Source organism: Mobula birostris, chromosome 22 (genome assembly GCF_030028105.1).
Source record: "Mobula birostris isolate sMobBir1 chromosome 22, sMobBir1.hap1, whole genome shotgun sequence".
Classification (NCBI taxonomy): domain Eukaryota; kingdom Metazoa; phylum Chordata; class Chondrichthyes; order Myliobatiformes; family Myliobatidae; genus Mobula; species Mobula birostris.
Genome location: NC_092391.1, coordinates 23,287,244 through 23,302,516, shown reverse-complemented (window position 1 = coordinate 23,302,516; position 15,273 = coordinate 23,287,244). Strand labels below are relative to the sequence as shown.

General features: G+C 40.2%; 1 protein-coding gene across 2 annotated transcripts in view; it reads left to right on the top strand.

Annotated features, from left to right (window-relative positions):
• The first annotated feature begins 1,686 nt into the window (after positions 1 to 1,686).
• The window catches only part of slc25a25b (solute carrier family 25 member 25b), a 39,861-nt gene continuing 26,274 nt past the window's right edge, over positions 1,687 to 15,273 (top strand). Inside the window, exon 1 of one of the 2 annotated variants that reach the window (XM_072240302.1) lies at positions 1,687 to 2,096. In XM_072240302.1, coding sequence (XP_072096403.1) covers positions 1,869 to 2,096 — 228 coding nt within the window. In that variant the 5' untranslated portion in view covers positions 1,687 to 1,868. The remainder of the gene's footprint in view (positions 2,097 to 15,273) is intronic. The other variant, XM_072240304.1, reaches the window with a different exon arrangement.

Below are 15,273 nucleotides of genomic sequence, written 5' to 3'. Positions count from 1 at the left end.
ATGTTTGTTGAGGAGAGATAGAGTAAACTGTGACTGTATCCTCCAGAGTTTAAAATATTGGGAGAAAATCTGATTGAAATGCATACGATTCTTAAAGAATAACAGAAAAGGTGCAGGAAAAATGTTTTCCTGGTTGAGAAAAGACTCAAATGGGGGGAGGGTTTAGTTTCAGAATAAGGGGGAAACACAAGAGGGTTTGCGGATGCTGGGAATCTTGAGCAACACACACAAAGTGCTGAAGGAGGGGAATAAACAGTCACCCAATGAACCGTTTAGGGCTAAGGCCAACTCATCAGGATTGGAAAAGAGTGGGGCAGAAGCCAGAATAAAAAGGTGGAGGGAGAAGAAAGAGTACAAGTTGGCAGGTTATAGGTGAGGGGGTGGGCAGATGGTTGGGGGTCATGAAATAAGAAGGGGGAGATGATAGGTAGAAGAGGGAAAGGGCTGAAGAAGAAGGAATCAATTAGGAGAACACAGCGAGCCATGGAAGGAGGAGAGGAACCAAAGGGATGTGAGGAGAGGAAGGTGAGAGGGGTAACCAGAATGCAGAATGGAGAAAGAGAGGAGAGAAATAACCAAAGTTAGAAAAATAGATGTTCATGTCATCAGGTTGGAGGCTAACAGGACTGACTATGAAGTGTTACTCCTCCAACCAGAGTTTGGCCTCATCATAGCAGCAGAGGAAGGCATGGCAGGCATGTCAGATTGGGAGTGAGAGGTCAAATTGAATTCAATAGCCTCCAGGAAATCCTGCTTTTTTGTGGCAGTCAAGAGTGAAGGTGCTCAATAAAACAGTCCCCCACTCTGCATTTGGTCTCACTAATGTTGAGGAGAACACTGGCTACCATGGATCACCCTGACAGTCTCTCAGGTGATGTGTCGCCTCAACTAGAAGGACAGTTTAGGGCCTGAATGGTCTGAGGTAGGAGGTATAGGGGCAGGTGGTCCACTCACCTGGTCTCACCTTTCACCTGTCAACTTGTACTCTTTCCTCTCCCCCATCTCCTTATTCTGGCTCCTTCTCCCGTCCTTTCTTAACCTGATGAAGGATCTCGCTGTTTCTTGATTCTCCTCCATAGATGCGGCCAGACTTGCTGAGTTCCTCCAGCATTTTGTTTGTGCTGCTCAGAAAAAAAGAGCCAGAAAGTTTGAGGCAAAGAGGAATTTGTGGAGGGTGGTGAACTTTTCCAAGGGAAGCTCATCATTGTGGTTTGTTGTACAGAACAGAAACAGATTCCTCAGTCCGTCTATAAGTGCCTATAAATTAATTCAAAACATACATATTAGGAAATTAAGGGAATCTAGGTTTATGGATATAAAGCTGAAAAATGGCGCCAAGGTAGATAATAAGTAATTTTATAAATGGCCATAGAGGCTCAAAGGACGGACAATCTAATTCGTTTTTTAATATATATATGAGACGTTGGCAGCATTAGAATGGAAAAATCCGTCAACCCAGCGTTTTAATAAAAGTTCATTCGCAAAGTTATCGGGTAATAAAGCTGTCAATCATTAGGCAACGTCCCACCTTCCGATTGGTGGAAGTTTGGACACACCCACTGAGATCCCCAGTTGGAGTGATAGATAATGATGTCAATGCTCTGTCCTGTGTTCCGCCCCCCCGTCCAATGTCATTGGCTGATACGGAGATAGCGGCTGCGAGGATCTGTAACTGGAGTGGTCAACGTGCCTATCAATCGAGTCCCGCCCGCCATCTGAGTGGAAAGCCGTGCTGGCGAGCTTCTCGCGGCAGGAACCGGCGCGGGTGCTGTTTATTCATCCGTGTTCCCCCCCCCTCCCCGCGGACGTCGTAACCGTCGGTTCGGCCTTCGAGCCACCTTTCCCCTCAGAATCCAGCTCGCCCGGGAATGAAAGAACCTGCCCTCGCCTCGCCATTGTTCAGCGGCCTCTTCTGCGAGTGCGAGGCGGCGTGTCCGGCCGACAGTCACTGCCAGGCGGCCCGGCTCGAGCAGGAGCGGCGGTTCCAGGTCCTCTTCCAACAACTGGATGTCAACCAGGACGGCGGGCTGTGCGTCAACGACCTGGCAGCGGGGCTGCGGCGGCTCGGTGTCCACCGGACTGAATCGGAGCTGAGGGTGAGTCGTGTTTGGTTTGTCCCCGGCTCCAGCCAGCGGGCCTGGAAAATGCCGGCCGGTACATCTACTGGGTGGAGTCGAGGCGGTGCATTGAAAGAGGGGCCCCTCGAAAGCGGAGTAATTCTGCTATTATTCGATTGGTCAGGCAGCATAAGCGAAGAAAGAGTTTCAGGCCGATGATTTTTCATCAGAACTTTTAGTGTTATTTCATGTGCATTGATTGTAGCGGCACAGCAAGCCAGTTTCATTGATGCATATGAAGTTATAGCAGTCTTGTAAAAAAAAATCCATTCCCATTAAGCTCTCAAAGAAAGGAAATCGACTGTCTTTATCCGCTGTTATCTAAAATGAGAGCACCTTAAAAGGCTCTGCAAACCAATCGGTTGTAATGTTACTTGTAAGTGATAAAACTAGACTGCTGACAACTGCATGATCACTGACTTTGGACGCAGCAAAGTCCACCTCTCGGAGATATCTTGGCATTAATGTCTAAATTCATAAAGAGATGCTCTACGGATTAATTATGCTAGAATTGGACCAAACTCTTTCATCACAAACTGGTTATGATAGAACCACTGGCCGTTGAGTCTTAACAGAGGTGGCAGCACAGTGGGACGAAGTAGCCCTTGGAATTCTCAGTATGGTCTACTGACTTCCCTGAAGTCTGATGGCAGTCGACGACTTTCCAGCTTGTTATGTAAATCAGTGTTCTTCACACGGCCAGAACACTGGCGTTAGCAAAAAAAAATGTACGCTGGCTGGGGTACCTAAGTATTCACCAGCAAGAGTGATTTGGTAGCACCAACCCTGACCACGCTGAGTCCTGAAGGACATAGCCATCATAAATGATTCATAGCTGGTAGAGAGAGAGAAATTTGAACTCCTTCTTGTCCATCCAGTTGTACAGATGCATCAGGCTGTGACAGTATAGGTAGAAATGACTGCTTTGCAATGCTTCTAGAGAGAAAGTCCAGTCTTCACACTGATAACATACTCCATTGTGTGAATTTACAACTGTACTAAATAAGATCTGGAGCTCATTTGGCATCCATGAGCAACTGAAATATAAAATGTGATAATGTGTAACCTTGAGGTCTGGCGTATCTTTATATCTATTATTGCTATCAAGCCAAGGAATCAACCCTAGTTCAATGAGGAGTTCAGCAGCACATGTCAGGAGCAGCATAAAAGATGAGATGCTATCCTGACGAAGCTGCAACAGGAGTCTACAGGTGTTCTACACAGTATGCCAAAGACCCCAGTAAGTGATCTCAAAATCAACAGACCAGATGTGCAGTCCTGTGACATCTGGTGGTTAATGATAATGAAGAAGTTGGTTCTCAGCCCCACTAGTGATCTTGCATCAATGAATATGTCAAAATTGTGCAGTCATCAAGTACCGGAGCCCTAGATTCCATTTGCAATTCTTCATTATTTATAACTATACATAATACAATTTCAACAGCATTCAGGCAGGGGTCAATGACGTTTGTGGCTCAAAATGTCAGGCAATCACCTTCTCCAGTAGGAAAACCTGGTCATTTACTTTTGACAGTCACCAGCTGACTGATGCTAGGTCCCCTATCATCAGCATCTTGCATGTCACAATTAACCAGAAACTCACTCAAGTGGCCCAGCTGCATAGATACTGTCACTACAAGAATTAGTCAGGTAGCCTGCAGCAAGATATGTGTCTCCTGATGCTTTCCGGACTTTTTGCTTTCTATAAGGCCAATAACTCTCAAAAAAACTCAACAAAGTAGAGTGGCACTCCAACTACATTAAACATTCATCCATCTATCTGCAGTGGGCAGTGACTTCAGTGTGTACCATTTACACAATATACCACATTTACCTGAATAGGCTAGTCCAACAGCACCTCCCTAATGCCTCCTCCTCATGACCTCTACCACCAAAAAGGACAAGTGAATCTGATGCACAGGAATACAACCACCTGCAGATATTCTTCCAGGTCTTGGAAGTATATTCTTGATCATGGGAATCTTTGGCCTCTGACAGTTCAAGTGGAGAGGTAGCTTCTGGGATGACTGACAGCCTCTAGCTGTGCTTTAGAGCCTGCAGAAGCTTGTAAATAACGTAATTAACAGCAGAAGTGTGCCACATCCTAGACTACCTGCCTGTTATGACAGGCACACTCTGTTCCACTTGTGGCAACATTTGCAAGTTCACTGTTGGCCTTGTCAGTTATACAGAGTTACAGAATTGGTCCCGAAGTAAGTGAAGGGTGAAAGGGCCACCTGAGAAAAGTGAAAGATTATTCCGTGAATAATGTTCTATTTATCTAATAATGAACTTGTGGCATATAACAATATTACTTAGAATGTGACATCTTGTTGGCATGTGACAAGATCCTGCCATAGTTAGTGGCATGTTGTCAGTCATCTCTAGGATATTTCTGAAGAACTTCTTGTCATACCTTAAATCCAACCACCTTCAGTTGCACAACTTGTTAATATTGGGCCAGTTTACATTAATCCTAGACCATTCTAATCCTGTGATTGAACTAAGTCTTTTAGTTCCACATCTCCATTTGCTATGCTATTGTAGCTCTTTTGGAAGACACCATGAGTGGAGACTAAATCCTGATGAGGGGAGTGAACGGTAGTCTGATCTGGGCCTAACATTCGGTGCTGTCAGAATTGTAAGCAGACATAGATGAACCTTTAGTTGTAAATGACATTTGATGAATAAAAGCATGAAATAGCTGTTAAGTAAATACAACCATACATTCCTTAATTTTTAGTATTTCAAAATAACTTTCTGCATGGAAGTTGGCATGCCTTCCTATGGCTCTCATAATCTTATACAGTATACCTCTATCGTTGCCTCTCATTCTCCATCATTACAAAGAGAAAAAACCATAGCTTGCTCAGCCTTTTGTCATAAGATATATTTTCTAATCCAGGCAGCATCCTGGTAAATCTCTGCACCCTCTCTAAAGTTTCCACATCTTTTCTGTAATGAGGTGACTAGAACTGAACATAATGTTTGAAGTGTGGTCTAATCAGAATAACTCAGTCCTCTTATTAATGAAGGTCAACACATTAAGTGCCGCCTTCACCACCTGATCAAATTACACAGCAATTTAGAGAGATCTATGTACTTGGATCGCTAGATCTCTCTGTAACTTCACATGACTAGGAACCCTGCCATTAGCCTTGTAATCTGCCTTAAAGTTTGATCTTCCAAAGTGCATCACTTCACACTTTTCTGGATTGACTTCTCTGCCCAACTCTTCATCCTCTTTATGTTCCATTGCAACCTCTGATGACAACCTACACTATCCAGAACACCACCAACCTCTGTGTCATTTGCAAACTCCAACTCATTTATAAAAATCACAATGAGCAGGGGTCCCAGAACAGATTCCTGTGGAACATCACTAATCACTGACACCCAGGCAGAATATATTACATCTACTGCCAGCTTCTGCCTTTTATATGCAAGACAGTTCTGAATCTGCACAGCTAAGGCTATGTCTACACTCGTCCAGATAATTTTGAAAAGGCCGGTTTCACGTAAAAACGATAGGTGTTCACACCAGGCGTTTTTGGAAAATACATCTGTCCACATTAAAATGGGTATTTGGGCGAATCTCCTCCTACTGGGCATGCTCAGGACTCATCTACAGAATTCACCCACTTCGATGAGTACGCCCAGCTCCGACAGTTTGGACTAAGCAACCCTAATGCATGTTTGTCCAGTTACAGACTAGAAAAACTTAAAAGGAAATTGCCAAAGGATGGACAGCTATTGGCTCTCGTGCAGGAGGACTTAAACTTCAAAAACAATACTGGAGCGTATGGAAGCAACCAACAGGGAGCTCATGGACAGTATGACCTGGCTGACGTACGTTAAAAAACTAACTCTGTTGCAGAGGGATTTGCAATGATGAGGAATATGATGGCTCCCCACAGTACTTCTCACTGCCACAATACCAGCCTCACAGCCACTACAATAACTACACATACAGACACACAGACCCCCGGGTGGCCCCACCAACATCTTCCCCACTCTCACAGAGGGGTCACCCTGGAGACATTTCCTACAGCCATAGTCTCTTCACTGATGAAAGTGACGACAGCTACAACTAAATGGAATAAGGATTATTACTGGGCAAAAGTGAAATTTGCTGTTACCTCATTTGTTTGCCTTTACTCTTGCCATGTCTTTCCGTATTATTTTGTTGTATTTAACATGTGCAATAAAACGAGTTACTGGGCAAAAGTGATTTTATTTTTACCTGAGTAAAATTGAAACCTACAATGTTCCTTTTTTGGCCTTAACGTTTTCACGTCTATGCCAAACATAAGCTACTACTTAAAAATGACATTTTGGAAGTAGTGACAATTGCATCTATTGAATGTCTGCACAAGCAATACATTAATAAAGCACCTTGTTGAATGTATAAAACATGTCTGCATCAGTGTTATCTTGTATTTCCATACAACGTTACATTAGGCTGTTACACATCTATTGTCAGAGAAGTACTTGCATAAATAGGTAAACCACCTCCATACAAGCAAGGACAGAAAACAGGGCAAAGTGAGTATACATATTTATTCAGTATTCAGTAAGTTAAGGGTCAAAATATTTGGTGAGTACATTTCTAACTCTTCTGGCTTCAGTCTCGTTGCCATCTGTTCTGAAATTGTTAAGTTGTGTGGTGGGTTGAAATTAACGTAGACAATAAAGTAAACAACACACGCATGAAGCTGTCCACCATTGTTGTTGTGGTGTTGGAGGTTGTGTTCAAGAAAACAATGAAATGCCGCGCTGCTGCCACCATCTGTTCCGGCACGTCATGACAGCGGTTTAAAAAAGAGCTGGTTGCTCTCTACACACTACACCGGCCATTAGGCGTTTTCAGACTTATTCCCTTTGGAGAGCATTTTTGAAAAGCTCCGTTCTTGGGGGAGGAAAATGCCGTTTCAGTGTGGACAGAGGGTCAAAACGAAGAGAAAAATCTTTGGTTACGGATTTATCCGGTCTGGTGTGGATGTAGCCTGAGTTTCCATGGATTCCATGCCTTGTGACATTCTGGATGAGCCTATCCACCATGCCTTACTATAATCCATATACACCACATCCACTGCTCTACCTTTATCAGTTTGTTTTGTCACCTCCCAAAAACTCAATTGGGTTTGTGAAGCATCAGTTGCCCCTCACAAAGCCATGCCAATTATCTCTAATAAGACTATGCTTATCCAAATGATCGTAAATCCTGTCCTTAAGAATTCTCTCCATTAGTTTACCTACCAAGTATGTAGGACTTGCTGGTCTGTAGTCCCCAGGATTATCCCAATTACATTTGAACAACAGAGCAACCTTTGCCATCTTCCAATCCTCTGGTACCCCTCCTGTGGCTGTTGAGGATGCAAAGATCATCATCAATGCCCCAGCATTTTCTTTGCTCGCATCTCATGGTAATATGGAGTACATTTTGTTCAGCTCCAAGGATGAACCTCTGAATGTTTTTCAAAATATCCAACACTACCTCACTGAAGCAAAGCTTTTGTTAAGGACCTCCCCTACTTTCTTCACCTCCAGGCACACTTCCCCACTTTATCCCTGAGTGGTCCTACCCTCACTGTAGTCATCCTCCTGTTCTTCATGTGCATGTAGAATTCCTTGGGGTTTTCCTTAATTGTACTTGTCAGTGCCTTCTCATGTCCACTTCTGGCTCTACTATGTCTCTTCTTAAGCTCCTTCTTGACTGTCCTGTAATTCGAAAGAGCTCAGCCTGATTTGTGCTTCCTTCTGCCTCTTGATTAAATGTTCCATCTCTCTCGTCAACCCATTGGTTTCTATGCTCTAATATCCTTTTTCTGTGTCACTGGGACAAACTGATCCAGACAAGTAGTTCCTCAACTCTGCACATTTCTGTAATGCCACCTGTGGGCATTATTTATTTACTTATCACTACAATGAGCCTGTGCTGCTTAGTTACACCCATGTGACCAATTAACCTACTAACCTGTGTGTCTTTGAAATGTGGGAGGAAACCGGAAGAATCTCATGCGGTCACGGAAGAACATACAAGCTCCTTACAGACGGCAGCAGAATTGAACTTGAGTTGCTGGCTCTGTAACAGAGTCACATTTACCGGTTTTAATCAGAGTCTTCTCACAATATCATCTCTGGAATCTTGCTTCCTTCAGTTTGAACCAACCTAATTATCCAACAACACTTAGATAAATCTGGGAGATTGTAATATTGAATCCAAAAGTGTGAGCCTTCAATATCACGTTTTTCATTTGTAATTGGCTTTGTGCTTTGTAAGACCAAATATTGAAATATTATGCCTGCAGAAATTAGAATTCCTCATTATTCCACACAAAATGAGAAAACAATAGCATTTTAAAAGGTAGGAAAGAGCAGAGCATCTGTGACTAGTGGGGTACTACATTAATTGTTGTTTGGTCCCCAGATATTTGTGATCTACACCTGTAATTTAGTTGAGGGGGCCAAATATCCTATTTCTAAATTTTGTTGATGGTGGAAAACTAGCTTGGAACGTAGGGACTTCAAGGAGATCTAGACTAGCTGAATGTGCATGATTATGTATGGTACATATATGACGGGGGAGGGAGGAGAGAGGGAGTGAATTTTATCACCTTTGGTGCACAAAACAAAAAGCTGAGTGTTGAGAGAGTGGGATATTTTGATGACCAATGAGACTCTGGCTTTCAATGACTAGTGTACAAGAACGCCAGTGTGCAGGTTTAGCAAGCTGTTTGGGAAATCAAATGGTATGTTGGCTTTTTATTACAAAGTTTTGAGTAGGTGGAAAATGTCTTCAATTATAAAAATCTTGCTGAGACTGCATCTGGGATATTGTTTTACAGTTTTAGACTCTGCCTAAAAGAAACTTCTTGCCATTGAGGAAATGGTTTTTAAAATTTATGGACTGGCTCGTAGTTTGGTGAGCTTGTTTTTAAGGAGATTTGGGAAAACTTCTAGAGTTTTGCAGAATGGTTGGAGATCCTACAGGAATTTAAATTTTAACAGGGCTGAACAGGCTAACTGCAGAGAAGGTAATTTTTCCTGGCTAAGAAGCCTTGAACTAGCACAGCTTAAAAGAAAAGGGTGGACAATTTTGAACTAACATGAGGGGAAATTTCTACAATCACAAGGGGCCTAAACCTTTGGCATTACTGTATCTACCTTGGAGGTTTGTAGAGACTCTCGCATTCAGTGCATATAGAACACAAACTGATAGATTTTTGGATATTAAGGAAATAGGGATCTGGGGATAATGCCAAAGTCTTAATGAATGTTGGAGCATGCTGGAAGGATTAGATGACTGGCTACTCCTCTTCTGTTTTTCACTCTTTCCCTACTGTTTCTTTCTACCCATCCCCACCCTGCATGCCTTCTATGCTCCAGCTTACTTTCATATCAGATTCCATCATCTGCATCAACCCCCAGCCTCTTGCCATTTCCACTCTTGCCTCCTTATTCTGAGATTGCAACCTGGTTGTCGACTCCCATGAGAGGAAGCATTTTTCCAGCACTTAGAGCCAAGCCTTTTAAGAATCTTGTATCTTTTGGTAATACTGCAACTCTTTCCTATAAACACCAGTGAGGATAAACCCAACCTGTGCAGTCTTTCCTCATTAGACTATCTGTTCGTATCAGAATTATTCTAGTGAATCTTCACCAAAATGCCTATTTAAAATGTTAACTTTCCTTAAATAAGACATTTGGTATTCTAGCTACAATTTCTATAATACTTTTATGCAGTTGTGGCAATAATTCTCATATTTTATGTTCCAAGCTACTTGAGGTGTCGTGACCTGTTTGACTGACAGAGCAAACTTGTGCTTCTTATTAAGTAAGTCAGTTGTTTGTTTTATGGAAAAGTTACTTTACTAGTTAAGAGGAAGTAATCACAAGTGATTTGTTGCTCATCAGCAGCCAACAGTGTAGTCCAATTAATTTAAAAAAAATGTATGTGGTAATGTCATTGCAGCAAACCACCCAGATTGTTACAAGATGTGCAGCTGCCCTAAAGCTAGATCAAAGATTCAAAAGGTGTAGTGTCGGAGAGGTTTAAAGAATGGATTCCAGAGGCCCAGGGATGAATTTCTCTCAATCTCCCCCTTCCTTCCAAAGCCTTACCAAATTCATAGCATTTTGAGACACTCTAATCGACCTTTTAGCACTGTGTAACTAGTCATCTGTTGAAGCAACGAAACAGGTGCTCATTAATAGTTGGGTGATAGAAATTCTGTCAAATATTTATCCTTCACCAACCTAGTCTTTCATTTTGTGCTTTTTTTGTGTATGTGGTCTAGGAAGTTGTAGCACATGATTTGGTAATAGCTATGATCATTTCAATTGTATACAACACCAGCCAGTAGAAAGTTCTGTCCCTTTTATCTCCATTGACTTCAAAACTACAAAGATTTTTTAATCCAGTACCTTGGTAGTTGTGGTGTTGATCTCCAGTCAGTTGTTGTTCTCATGTCACTTATAGGATTTGGATGTTTGGAGCCGGTTGCTACTAGCAAAACCCAAACTGCACCAATAATCTTGTTATTGTTTCGTAAAAGCAGCTTGATTGCACTGCTGAGGATGACTGGGATCATTTTGTGAAATATGGAAAAGTAGACTAGGTGCTAATTGACAATATCAGATTTGTAACTTTAAGACATTCTTCTAATGATGTTTTGTAATGTTGAATTGAAAAGTATGAAAGATGAGCCATTAGATTGCAGTTTGCCAAGTGGGGTGAGTAAGATTTGAACTGGGTGACATGATGTTCAGAGCTTGTGAATGATAAATATTAAAATCTACTTTATTAAATTATCTTTATATTCACTATATTATCCCTTTATTTAAAGATAGTATGCTTGGATGGTAATATTACACCATATAAAATTATCAACAGTAAGAATAAGATTTCACAGTGTCTTCCATTTTGATATTGTTACTAACATCTTACTGGAAAATGAAACCATCCAAATGGAGAGGATATAGTTATTTTTGAAATACACTGTTGTCACATTTTTCAGTAAGATTGTTTTAACATAAGTATTTTTGATTATCCTACTAACAGAATCTGAACTATTCCAACAGTCATTACATTTTTTTGGTATTTTGATATTTGTATTAATATAATTAATTCTATATGCTCACTGGAGTTTTGAAGAATGTGGGGGGAAACCTCATTGAAACCTATCAAATAGCGAAAGGCCAAGATAGTGAATGTGGAGAGAAGGTTGTCTAGGAAGTAGGTGAGTCTAGGACGGAAGGGCACAGCCTCAGAATAGAGTTACGTCCATTTAGAACAGACATGAGGAGGAATTTATTTCACCAGATGACTGTGAAGGCCAAGTCATTGGATATTTTAAAAATGGAGGTGGATCGGTTCTTTATTAATCAAGGTGTCGAATGTTACAGGGAAAAGACAGAGGGATAATAAATCAGCCATGATGGAATGGTGGAGCAGACTTGATGGGCTGAATGGCCTAATTCTGCTCCTGTGTCTTATGGTCTATGTGGAAACTTTTATTTTCTCATTAAGGAAGCTCCGTCTGTCTTCCCAAAAATCGATGTTTGTTGCATGTTAAACATATTGGTACTCCAAGTTGTTACTTGTCCACAGCTGCTGTTTATAGATTCCCATCTTAGGTGTACACTAATTCATTTAAATTCATCCTAAAAATTCAACAATTATATTAATAAGATGATTAAGTGCCTGGTAAAACCACTTCATGTGGTATATCATCCTGACCTCTGCACATTTTGCTTTTTCGTTTTGTATCAGTTAGCCAGTATCCTGGCATTGTAGCTAATCCTTGCATTATGAAAGTAATTTCGCATTATAGACTATGGCTACTTCTGAAATTTTCTGCCATCTGTTCAACGGGACAGGGTGGAGGGAGGCTTGGGATGGGCCACAAGTGATAATTTTGCCACGTCAAAAAATGATAATTTAGCCATTGAGTTAATTTCTAATTTCAGTTGTGCCAATTTGAAAAACCTGAAATCACAGGGGTGCATAATCCATAGGTAAAATTTTGCGGTATTTTGTTTTTATGTTAGTTTAATTACTGACTTAACTACGGACCGCTGTACTTCTGTAGACCAAGGGTAAGAATGAAGTAAAGTTGTCAAGTGTTTCCTCTTCACAGTTTTGAACTGTGTGATATGCTGATGAGAATTTAAATTAGATTGGATCAGCCCATGTTTCTTTCAGATTTTTGCACAATGGTATTAGCTAATTTTCAGTCCATTTTAGTTAAGCTGTTTGCGCATGAAGTACATTGGTCTGGTGTGACAAATGAGAAAATGATTGAATACAAATTGTTCAGCGTTTTTTGTCAACCATGACCCTGTAGATGCTTTGGCAACGGACACTTGTAATTTGATTGGCTGAAAGGTGGTTTTGAAATGAAACATCTTAGTATCTTGTTCTATGAATGGCTCGGAAAATGCTGCATTGAACCTGCAGGCTTTGCGACATTGCAGAGAGAGAGAGTGAGACTCCCCTGCATTGCTTTCGCATATCATTTTTGGCCTGAAGTTGAAGCATATTAGAGTATATTGTGCTGCAGTGTGTCTCCAGTTGGAGCGATAGAAATTTCTGTTCTCAAACTCTGAAGAGTACAGGATGTTAAGTGCTGTGTACGAGTTCTTGCATAAATTATTCCTAAAAGTGCTATGTCAGGAAGCAGGACTGGGGAAAGAACTGACCAATGACTTGGATAATGCACCTGAAAAGCATGGGACATCCACTAACACAGAGGATGCAATTGATGCTGATGCAAAGTGCCTTAGGCAGGATCAGAAATCATCTGTGCAGGAACCAATAAAGGTAATACGTGGAGATTCTGTGGTTGGAATTAAATATTATTTTTCTTTAATTGATTTTTAAAGATGTTTTGTGGTATGTGCGGCATAGCTGAAATTTTATCCAGTTCTAAATCCTTCTGTTTTGTAAAACAGCAGCACATCACTTAAGAAGGTAATCTATGTTAAAAAACTGCTAGTTAAGAAGTCAAACTAATGACTCATAGATTTGTTTGCTGACAAAATGCTCCCATATTTTTTGATGTGCACTCATCAGCCATTTATAAAATGCCACCATAAACTGTTTGGAAATTGAATTTACCAAGTTATTTTAATTGGGTGAGAAGAGATGCTTTTTAATATTGTGGTTTATAGGAAGATTGGAATTCAATATATCTTGTATTTCTTTCTCAGCTATTGTACTTTTGTCTGGTAAAGTTAAGATGTTTTTGCAACACTTCAGAATGTTAACAATATTTATTTGATTGGTTTGTTAACAATAGATCAGTGATTTATTTTCCCTGAAGAGTGAGCTGTAAGCGTGAGTGCCTTCTGGTGCAGTCCTTACTGTCTTTGTCCTTCAAATGTCTCTCCACTTGATTGACTTACAATGTGAAAGCAGCATAATTTGTGACCTATTTTCATCATGTAGACAATGATTTTTATTTATTTCAGGCATTAATTGCAAATTATTTTGAAATGTAGAGTTAAATTGTAGGGTATGTTCTTGAGATTAATTTTCAAAATTTGGGGAAAAAATCATGCTACTAAACACTCTAAAGTGCTTTAGGAACTAGTTAAAGTTTACAATTTGCTGATTTGCATATGTAAAGAAATTGAACTTCTGATTGTATTTTCATGGAAAGTTGGTTCCAGTGTCCTTCCAATTTTGAGTTTGTTCTCTGGAGGAATCATTGGAGATGTGGAAGTTAATGGAACCAAACATGTACGATAATAAATCTCTCAAAATGCACTTGCATCATCATAATTTATATTGGGAGAAATGTGATGCCAAAAATTAAAATTGATTTGAATATAGTTGAATATCAAAAAACATTGTACTACTGGTCAGATTATATGAAATAGCAATTAAATTTGAGTATGTATTCATAATTTAATAAAATATTAATATTTTTGATTAAGTACAGTCATACTGCACTTTGAAAATAATCAAAATCTATAACTGCAAATCATAGATTTCAGTTATTCATATTATTATAGAAGACCAGCTATGAAACTACTTGAAAATTTTGTTATATTTCAAATCTAAACTCTTTGTTCCTACGTGTCTTTAAGCTGATATATTTTTACTTGAACATTCATGGGATGTGGGTGTTGATCTTAAAGCCAGTTTTAAATAGTCATTCTCAATAGCTCTTGAGAACACGCTTGAAATCTGCTGCTTTGATGCACAGCAGTCTCTAATGAAGGTACTTCCTCAATGATATGTTCGAGTATTTAAGGATGAAGTAACACATTTCCTTGGAGACAGAAGGGACTGAAGATGCTGGAAAAACAAATCGCTGGAGGAAGTCTGTGCGTCAGGCAGCATCTGTAGAGGGAGATGGTCAGTGTTTCGGGCCAAAATCTTATTGTCAGGATGGATTGTGACTTGAAGGAGCTATGGTGTGATGGTGTTTATGTATATCCTCTTGGCTCTTTTAGGTGATAAAGGTAAAACGTTTGCTAGATAATAATAAAAAAGTTTGAGTTATTACAGTAGACCTTGTATCATCTAGCTAAGTTCCAACAAAACGGGGAGAAAGACTGCCAGCTCATTAACACGTGAGGCTTGGATTTGTATGTAATTGCAAAAGGTGGATGCACAGAATCCTCTTCTGTGAAGGTTATTAACTTGGGCCAGCTAGTAATTTTTAAAATGTAGTTATAGAGGTCATGATGTTCAATGATGGAATAGGTTTATGGGTGGGATTGGGGCATTGCTAAACACCCATTTGTGTTTTTCTGTTGTTATATTCCTAAGCTTTTTAGGGGTTTCTTCACTCAAATTCTAGGTTTTTAGTTGGTGTGGTGATAATATGAGACTAGTAATACAGAAGCCTAGTCTAACACACCAGAAGCATGAGTTTAGTTTGAGCTGTGGCAGCAGTAGAATTTTAACCTTTTTGAAACAAAAGCTTTTCTCTTTTCAGTCAAGTGCCCTTGAATGAGTTGTTATGTCTAGAGAGCAAAGACACAAGATATTAAAAAGTTCAGAGTAAATTTATTTTCTATATATGTCACCATAGGCAACCCTGAGATTCATTTTCTTCTGGGTGTATTCAGTAAATCCAAGAAACACAATAGAATCAATGAAAGACCGCACCCATCAGGCGGACAACAAACAATGTGCAAA